Source organism: Primulina tabacum, chromosome 11 (assembly GCF_025594145.1).
Source record: "Primulina tabacum isolate GXHZ01 chromosome 11, ASM2559414v2, whole genome shotgun sequence".
Lineage (NCBI taxonomy): Eukaryota > Viridiplantae > Streptophyta > Magnoliopsida > Lamiales > Gesneriaceae > Primulina > Primulina tabacum.
Genome location: NC_134560.1, coordinates 39,948,559 through 39,958,453, shown reverse-complemented (window position 1 = coordinate 39,958,453; position 9,895 = coordinate 39,948,559). Strand labels below are relative to the sequence as shown.

Sequence of the window (9,895 nt, the reverse complement as noted above, 5' to 3'; positions counted from 1 at the left end):
ACAAAAAGAAGACTGGACGACCATCCAAATTCCCTAGTATCACTGCTCCTGAAAAAACCACAGAAGTTTCGTGCCCAAGGAGAGTTTTGGCAAAGTAATAAAGGAAATAGCCAGTTTAATATGAAGAGATATGACTATGTGCAATGCAGAGAGTGCAATGGCTTTGGACACTATGCCAACGAATGTGCAAACATACCCCGAAAGAATAAAGGACTTAATCTTTCTTGAGCGATGAGGAATCTGATAAGGAGGAAGAATATATTGAAGAAGATAATCACACCTCCTTGACTTCACTTTTGGAAGAAAAACATTGGTTACAAGTGAATCCACTAGGTGTTGCCTTAGGTGTTGCCACACCTGTTCAAAACCATTATGTCTCAACTCAATAACTTCTGAAACTTTAAGAGCAGATGAAGATTTGGAAGCTGATGATGAAGAAACCACTCTCGAGAGTGTACATAAATTAAATGAAGAGTTGTATGCTGACTGAATTAAGAGAAATAAGTTGAACACAACTCTCACAAAGGAAAATACATAGCTGAAGCCTGTAGTTGCCAAATTGAAGTTATCTTAAGCAAAAAGGATATGAAATTGTGCAAAACTAAATATGAGCTTAAGAAGACGACTGAAACACTCACCAAGTTCAACTCGAGCACATCTAAGCTTGATTCTATACTGATGATGGGAAGAGATGATAATACTAGATTAGGTTTCAAAAACAATGTCTTTGAATTTGGTGAATCATCTAAACCAACTGTTTTTGTGAAAAAAAGCTGATACATCCAAACAGCCGCAAGCTATCTCTACGGTTAAGAAATCCTCGCAAAAAAGACAAAGTGCTGCTCAAAAGCCGAAGCCAAGGAAAACACAAGTATGTATGTCACTATTATCTTAAACCCGGTCATATCAGACCTTTCTGTTTTAAGCTTAGAGAACACTGCATGAACAACAAAATAAATCCGATATTGTCCAGAGTGTTGTCCAACACCTACCGCAACACCTCCAACCATCGACATACAGTAAGGAAAAATTGGGTACGACTAACACTGCAGATCACTGGTACTTTGATAGTGGAAGATCACGCTACATGACAGGTTCACGTGAACATCTCACGGATTACGTTGAACAAAGATGATAAAGTAACCTATAGAGAGGGAGCAAAAAGAAGGATTGTTGGAAAATGAACACTGAATGTTGAAGGACTGTCGGAGCTCCACAATGTGCTACATGTCGAGGGATTAAACTCGAATTTAATAAGCATTAGCCAATTGTGTGATGACAATTTACATGTTAAGTTTGATAAACATACATGTGAAGTTTTTGATGATGTTAATGTTTGCATGATGACATGTACAAGATCTTTGGATAATTGCTATCAATTAGGAGAATAACTTACATGCAAACATGAAAAGATAAGTGAACTTGACCTCTGACATAAAAAATTGGGGAATGAAAATTTCAAAACCCTGAAGAATCTGTGTAAATATGATGTCGTACGATGTATGCCTAACTTGTCATCTGGTATACTATATGTGTGTGGAGATTGACAAAAGGGTAAGCAAATTCACGTGTCATATCTCGTGTTGCAACACTTTGTGACAACTCACTGCCTTGAGTTGTTACACATGGACCTTATGGGAAGTAGAAAGTTTTGAAAGTAAGAATATTCTTTTGTGTGTGTCGATGATTTTTCACGTATTTCATGTGTAAGTTTTATTAGAAAAAAGTTGGACATTTTTTATGCATTCAAACATTTAGTCACAAGAGTTACTAATCACCATAATTTGAAGGTAGAGATAATCAGGACTGATCATAGTAAGGAATTTGAAAAGTCCATATTCTCGTCTTTTTGTGATAGGAAAAGAATATCACATGAATTCTCTACTCCGAAAACTCCTCAACAAAATGATATAGCCGAATGCAAGAATAAAACACTACAAAAAATGGTTAGGGTGATGCTGAGCTCGAAGAACATCTCAAAGAATTTTTGGGCTGATGCCCTAAACACTGCATGTCACATAACAAACTTTGTTATTTAAGAAGTAGATCAACAATGACATCCTATGAGATAATCATGGGAAAGAAACCAAATCTTAAATATTTTTATGTTTTTGGTTGTGTTTGCTATGTTTTGAATGATAGATATCACCTAGCAAAATTTGACTCGAAAAGTGATAAATGTTTATTAATTGGATATACCACTGATAGTTGAGCCTATCATATGTTTAATCTTAGAACTAAGATTATTATGAAGTCTATTATTTTTTATGATCATGCAAATCTGAAAAAGAAAACTGTTAAGATGACGTGGATGACCTGCTGGAAATTTTCATCCCACTGGAAAATCCACGTGTTGCACCAGATGTTGCAACACTGAGCACAACACGTGATTTTTAAGTGATTGAACCTGAGGATGAACAACAGAGTGATAATGATGCTATCAAATATAGAATGAATATTCCAAACAAAATTCAGAAAAATCATCAATCATCTCAAATTATTGGAAATGTGCTTGGAGATATACAAACCCGGAAGAAAGAAAATGTTGATTATCGGAAGATGGTCGGGTTATTATGCATGAGTTCCATGTAATCCCAACTTAGACATTCATATTTCGTATCTCACTTTGAACAGAAAATATTTAAAACAATATTAACTTGATGGACAAACTCATAAGCGTTATCTTAAGATTTTATTTCTTGCAATTTTGGATATAACTTAAAAAAATTTGACATTTCAATAAAAATAACTCTGGAATTTGATTGGAACTCGAATATTGAATGTGCAAAATTTGGAAAACTCACAATCGAGATTTTATGTGATTAAAAGACTTGGAGAAAAAACTCAAAATATAATCAAATATGAGAAAGAAGGAGAAAAAGTGTGTTATTTCGAACTTCTGAGGGCTTATTTATTTATACTAAAATGAATTTAAAATTTATTCGATCAAATAAAAATGGAACGTTCTCTCTTTTTTTGAATCTACAAATGGACCTCAAGAAAACACAGGCCTAACTATATTGGGTCGGTTGTCTTTGGGCCCAAGTTTTCTAAGCCCAGAAAAGAGTTTAACTGAGATTCGATTCGAGTTTCTACAGAGAGAACCGTACTATTTTCTCCATTTTCTAGCATTCTTCTCCTGCATTCCTGTTCGCTGCTCCGCCAATGTCCTCTCCCCGCTCCGCTTATCCCTTCTCCTTCACAGAATAATTCATCTTCTTTTTCTTAAATCATTTTATATCGATTTCTTATCAAAATCACGTTTTGATTTTTATTTTGTAGGAATTTCAAGCTTTTCTCGCCTTCTGCGTTTTGGCTGCTGTGAAGGTACGATCCTTGCATCACATGAATGTTTGTTATTCGTTGAGCGCAATACTTCATATGTAGTTTTTATGGGAATTATTGTCGTTGGACTTTGATTTCTGGGAAGCTCGTAAGAATTCATTGGCAACTCCGCTATTTGTCTGTCTGTGAATGCCAAAATTTTTGTGGAACCTACTTGCCATCTTAATATTGTCCTTCGCTTCGATTCAATAGATCTATCATGCGTTATATTCCAACTTATAATATGAACACAGTGCAACATTATCAGAACCTATGCCACCTGGTGCTGGTGTGAATAATAGTAAAGAAATATATTTTTGGGTCTTGTAAATATAATGTCTTTTTTAAACAGTTGCTTTTGGCTTAAATTGCGGCCTTAGGCGGGGCGAGGCACCTCTATGCCACCGGCTTGATAGATGTTACTTATATGAATAGTCGTTTCATTCATTCAGCATACGTGTCTACTATGTGTACTGAATCAATATTGCTAATATATTAACGTTGTTGTTGTTATTATTTAAGAAATTGAAAGCATAAATTCACATTCTTAAAAATCATTTTTTTTCTTGGCACCACATTTTTTCCAATTTTTTTATTAAGCGAAATAAAGGCAGCTTGAATGGATATTTAGGTTACTGAATTTTGATAGTTTATAACTTTATAAAGTTTTGAATTCTCAAATTATTTTTTGTAGAAAGATAAGCAAAAGGGCTGTTTTATGTTATTTATTGTTTAATTAAAATTTCTTGTGGAAAAGGAAAACTTACGTTCGTTCTAACTATAATGATGAAAGTTGATTTCTTGGGGCATAATTAATTTATAATTGTTGATATTCTGGAATTCTCCTAGCTAGGCGCTAGGCGTTGGTCTGATGCACAACGAGTGACTAGCAAATTTTAGAACCTTGACTATTCCACATGTAAAAAATGATATCAATTAATATCCACTTCGGAATTTTTATGCAAAATTGGTGATATTCCATTCGGTTTTTGCTTTTTTCTATGACATGTATAGCAATTTGACAAGTAATTTTTATGGTTTAATTGTCAAATTCTATCTACATTGATGGTCATTAAAGTGCTTTCGACATGCTTGACAAATGTGTAAAAGAAGTGTAAATGTAAGCAAAGTTGTTGGTAACAACTTCCATTTCCCATCAAATGGCTTCAATTGACTACATTTGTGAATCTGGGAATTTTGATACTCGTCGATTGTAATATATTCATGGAATGATAGTAAAGAAATAAATTTTTGGGGTGTGTAAATATGGTGCCTTTCTTGAACGATTCCTTTGGCTGTACTATTCCATAGGTAAAAGATTATTTTATTTTCCTTGTGCAATAATTGAATCTACGCTGACAACATTCCGTGCTTGATTCCACTTTCAGAAATCTTTTCTTGTTCGATTCAAGGCAGGAATACCAAATGCTCATTTTTCGTGAAGCTTCTAAACGAACAACCCTTCCCAGCATCTTTACATGTCTAAAAGCCCTGACGACTGGGCATAATTTTGTCCAAGGTATCAAAGACAGTGGCCTTGATAGGGGCTTACCCAATGACGATTACTTTGCCGCTATTCACCACATATCAAACATTGTGCGAAGGGATGTATATATGGAGCGAACCCTCAACAAGATGAAATTATCTCTTATCGTAAATTCTGAGCTAGTTTATCGTGTCCTCCGTAGCTGCTGTAATTGTGGAATTGAATCGTACCGATTCTTCAATTGGGCTCGAACTCATCACCCGAATTATGATCCAACCACCATTGAATTTGAAGAGCTCTTAAAAACCCTTGCTCGAACCCGCCATTGGGAAACCATGTGGAAGATTGTTCATAACATGAAAAGTCAACAAATAGCAATTTCCCCATCTATTGTATCTTTCATCATTGAACATTATGGTAAACGGGGTCTCATTGATCAAGCAGTTGAACTATTTAATTGCCTTAAAAATTTTGATTGTCCACAAACGACGGAAGTTTACAATTCCTTGCTTTTCACTCTCTGTGAACGCAAGAATTTCCAGGGAGGTTATGCATTGGTTAGGAGAATGATTCGCAAAGGTGTTGTCCCTGATAAAAGGACCTACTCGATTCTTGTTAATGCATGGTGCTCTGCTGGGAAGATGAGGGAGGCGCAAGACTTTTTGGAGGAGATGAGTCGAAGGGGATTTAATCCTCCAGTGCGTGGTCGTGATATATTGATTGATGGTTTATTAAATGCAGGATACCTCGAATCGGCTAAAGTGTTGGTAAGGAAGATGACAAAGGAAGGCTTTGTGCCAGATGTACACACACTTAATTGTTTATCCGAGAATCTATGCAAGTCTGGCGAGGTTGACTTCTGCATTGATCTTTTTCATAATGTTTGTGGATTGGGGTTTTCTCCTGAGATAGATACATATAAAATTATGGTAACTGCGGCATCCAAAGCTGGAAGACTTGACGAGGCTTTTAGAATCCTTCACAAGTCTATTGAGGATGGACACCGCCCTTTTCCCAGCTTGTATGCTCCAATCTTGAAAGCTCTTTGTCGAAGCGGACAGTTTGATGATGCATTTAGTTTTTTTGCTGACATGAAAGTGAAGGGGCACCCACCTAACAGACCCGTGTATACCATGCTGATAAGGATGTGTGGGCGTGGAGGAAGGTTTATTGAGGCTGCCAATTATTTGGTGGAGATGACTGAGTCGAGTTTGTTGCCCATGTCACAAAGCTTTGATATGGTAACTGATGGCCTGAAGAACATCGGGAAACATGATTTAGCTAAAAGAATGGAACAATTAGAAATATCTTTGAGGGGTACTTAGGTCAATAACACTATCTCTTCCTTCCTCATTTGAAAGATGAATGGTGGAGCAGTGAGCAATAGAAAGTTTGAGATTTGTGTTGCATTTTAATTCTGCAATATATTAAAGGTATATGAATTTTCTATTTATATTACGATGCTTAGCTTAACATAGAAATGGTGTTGTCGGCGTTATTACAGTGCTTCTCGATCATTCTTCTTTGTGGTGCACTTGAAATTCATCTCTCAAATCAAATCCCCTTCCAAATGAGATGAATGTTTTTTCTTGTGATTCGATCACAAGGTGGTTGAAGCTGTCTGAACTTGTGAAATTCTCATATTGGACTTTATTGGGGCACTGTGAATTGAGTTTTCATTTGAAGCTGTATATTTAATTATTTTTTCATGTCATTAACTGTATGTAGGGATGGCGATGGGATGGGATGGGATGGGATGGGGCGGGGCCGGGCTGGGTGGGGGCGGGGGCGGGTTTGCCATCCCCATCCTTGTCCTCGAATCCCATCCCCACCCCCATACTCGTCCCGATCCCCGCTTTTTCGAGTTCGGAGAATCCCCAAACCCGAAACTTCGGGGATCAACTTCCCATTCCCCGCCCTTATCTCCAGTTCAAAAATATTAATATAGCAAGACGATGATGGATTCAGAGATTTTCTGAAACCAAAACTTATTATTATCTATTATTATTAGTGATAATATTAATATTAATATCATTATTATTAATATTTAAAAAAATAATATTATTATTATTTTATTGATACTAATAATACTATTATTTTATTATTGATATTATTTTCGGGACGGGTGGGGAGATGGGGATAGTATTCCCATACCCGCCCCGAATTACATCGGGGATTTAAAAAAATCCCCGAACCCGAAAAAATCGAGGATCCACATCCCCGTTTCGGGTTTTCCCCGTGGGGCCCCAAACTCGTGGGGAAAGTTGTCATCCCTAACTGTATGGCTTAATTTCCTCCAGTACACACATGGGAAAATAGTCTGAAAACCTGAATACTGTAGAAACTCTGCATCTACTTACTAGCTGTTGTTGCATTGTGTCAAATTCTTTGCTTTCTACCATGAAATGGTGCTGTGCTAATGTTAAACCCACTTGCAAACAACTTGTCTTTATCTTTGTTCAAGCCAGTTCTGTACTGTACTGCACTGCATTTTCAAATTTCTGCGGTCAGGTATCAGGAAGACAAGAACAGTCATGGAGTGCTTACATCTCTTCTGCACAGAGTGCATTGAAAAATCCATGCGACATGGGTACTTTGTTTTCCTTATCACCTATTTGGTTAGTCATTGAAATGTTCTTCGTTTTTATCTTTTGTCTGCCTCAATGCAGGGACAATGAATGTCCTGCTTGCAGCACACATTGTGCTAGTAGTTGTTCTCTAAGGAATGATCAATTATGAAGCCCTTATTGCTGCTCTTTATCCGGACATTGATGATAAATATGAAGTTGAGGTACTAATGAAGCAGTTTCTTACCTTGTCTGCTGGGAAATATTAAATTTCATTGCATTGTGTGAAGCATTCTAATTTTCATTACCGGAACTGGCTTTCCATGAAGAGGAAAAGGCCCGAAATAAGCAGTTTGCTGATCTCAATTATTCTGAGAGTTTAATCCCCTCGAGAATTATCTAGCATAGAATGGTCTAAATTTGGAGAGTAGATTGTTCTCACGGTTTGCTGCAAAAAATGTGAAAATAAATATGTAGTTACTGTATTGACCATGACAAGACCAACATTTTCCATGCTTCATTTCTTTTTCTAAGGGATTTATGTTCGCGTTGCATTTAACAAAACTGCTTACATTCAAAATCCTTGTACTCTATCCTTTTTGGCTACAGATCCAAGCTTCAATTGTACAAACTTTTCGTGAACAAGCAGAAGCGCTGGGGAAGAAACATACATCAGCCAGAGCTACTACACTTGCATTTGTTAGGAGGCAGGGAAGTTATCGAAACTTAAGAACTTGGAGAAATCGCCGGACTTCCGAAAATCAAGGATCTGATGTAGAGAAGTCTAATGGTCATGATGGTAGCAAGCACTCATCTTCTGCTGATGAACGTTCTACTGAAGTCAAATCAAAACGATACAAAAGATGGGGAGGTGCAGGAGCCAATGCCGATGGAGGCTGTGATGATAATGATTAAGAAGCAAGCCCAGAAGTACCGGTGCATCTGCTGGACTTGTTGGCAGTACAGAAATTTATGCCTGGGGTAGAGGTGGCATGTGCAGTGATACACGATATGATGTTCCCAATGGTGCTGGTGGCAAGATTTTCAGAAACAGCAGACTCTCAAAGCTAATCAATCGTCTCCAATGTGCGAACAAAAATAATGAAGCAGTAATACTACTAAACTTTTGCAGGTGATTTGGAAATTTCACATCTGATTTTTTTTAATAGCTGATTTTATTTTTCACTAGAGGTTAGTTGGAGGGAGGAGTTATAGAATCCCTGGGAACAGAATACAGCGAAAACTCCAAGACAACTTATTTAGTTCGATTGCCTATTACATGCTGAAATGACATTTGATTCTGGCATTTCTCAAAGCAACTTATATGTGTTCGTCCGTAGCCCGACATCTTCAGTTAAACACTGACGCCAGGTATCCAACTGCATCTAACTCTCAGTCTTTCATTTGAAGTCCAACCTGGTATAAGACTCCAAGACGGTAGGATACAGATTGTAAATACTTTTGAAACCACGGAAGCATTACTATTATTATCCTTGTGAGAGCGCTGTTGTTTATCTCTTGTTCTAGTCAATTAATTAATTCACAAATTTATCGAATTCATTTCATTCTAAGGTTTTATTATAGAAGATAAAACAGTATCGTTCGATTCATTTGGGCTAGCCACGGTGTTTCAACAATCGTGAATGATCGATGTGTGAGATATCTCAAGATAAACCATGTTTGTTTGTTTGTTTGTTTTTTTATAACCTATTTATATGCACTAATATATGTAACACAAAAATTCTATGAGACATTCACATGATACGTCAATTTTGTACGACGGATTTTCGCTGATTCCTATGTACATGTATGTTTATGGTGTTTTTGATGTGTTTGACTATGACATAAGCTTCCTCTATTGGCTTATTTCAATGTAATAATAAATAAAGTATTCAAATATTACAAGCTGGATTTAATTCGTCTTTCAAGAAGTATACGAAATCAACCTAAATTAGGTCTCTTGTGAGACGGTTTTACGAATCTTTATATGTGAGATGAGTCAATCTTACTGATATTCATAATAAAAAATAATATTTTTTTATGAATGACCTAAATAAAATATCAGTCTCACAAAATATTACTCGTGAGAATGCTAACACAAGTTTTTGTCTTCTAATTTGACGGGATGATAGAAAAAATTTCGTGATCATGCGCTTGAAATCCATTTGGGGTTTCGCCTTAAAAAATGAGCACTTCCAATTTCAAAGTCACGTTAAACGAAAATGTTTAAAATTTCGATAAAAATAACTCTGGAATTTGATTGGAACTCGAATTTTGGAAGTGCGAGACTTGGAAAACTCACAATCGAGATTTTATGTGATTAAAAGACTTGGAGAAAAAACTCAAAATATAATCAAATATGAGAAAGAAGGAGAAAAAGTGTGTTATTTCGAACTTCTGAGGGCTTATTTATTTATACTAAAATGAATTTCAAATTTATTCGATCAAATAAAAATGAAACGTTCTCTCTCTTTTATTGAATCTACAAATGGACCTCAAGAAAACACGGGCCTAACTA

General features: G+C 36.3%; 1 protein-coding gene across 8 annotated transcripts; it reads left to right on the top strand.

Moving 5' to 3' along the window:
- Nucleotides 1-2,961: 2,961 nt before the first annotated feature.
- LOC142519025 (uncharacterized) lies at nt 2,962-8,996 on the top strand. 8 transcript variants are annotated; one of them, XM_075621909.1, is made up of 6 exons: nt 3,096-3,206; nt 3,283-3,327; nt 4,713-6,243; nt 7,322-7,400; nt 7,480-8,486; nt 8,567-8,996. In XM_075621909.1, exon 3 carries the CDS (start codon nt 4,750-4,752, stop codon nt 6,133-6,135), a length of 1,386 nt encoding a protein of 461 aa, XP_075478024.1. In that variant the 5' UTR covers nt 3,096-3,206; nt 3,283-3,327; nt 4,713-4,749; the 3' UTR covers nt 6,136-6,243; nt 7,322-7,400; nt 7,480-8,486; nt 8,567-8,996. The 8 variants fall into 8 exon arrangements, with proteins under 8 accessions (XP_075478027.1, XP_075478024.1, XP_075478025.1 ...); XM_075621910.1 differs by having other exon boundaries at nt 7,279-7,400; XM_075621906.1 differs by having other exon boundaries at nt 4,713-7,400; nt 7,480-7,601; nt 7,987-8,486.
- The last annotated feature ends 899 nt before the right edge of the window (nt 8,997-9,895 follow it).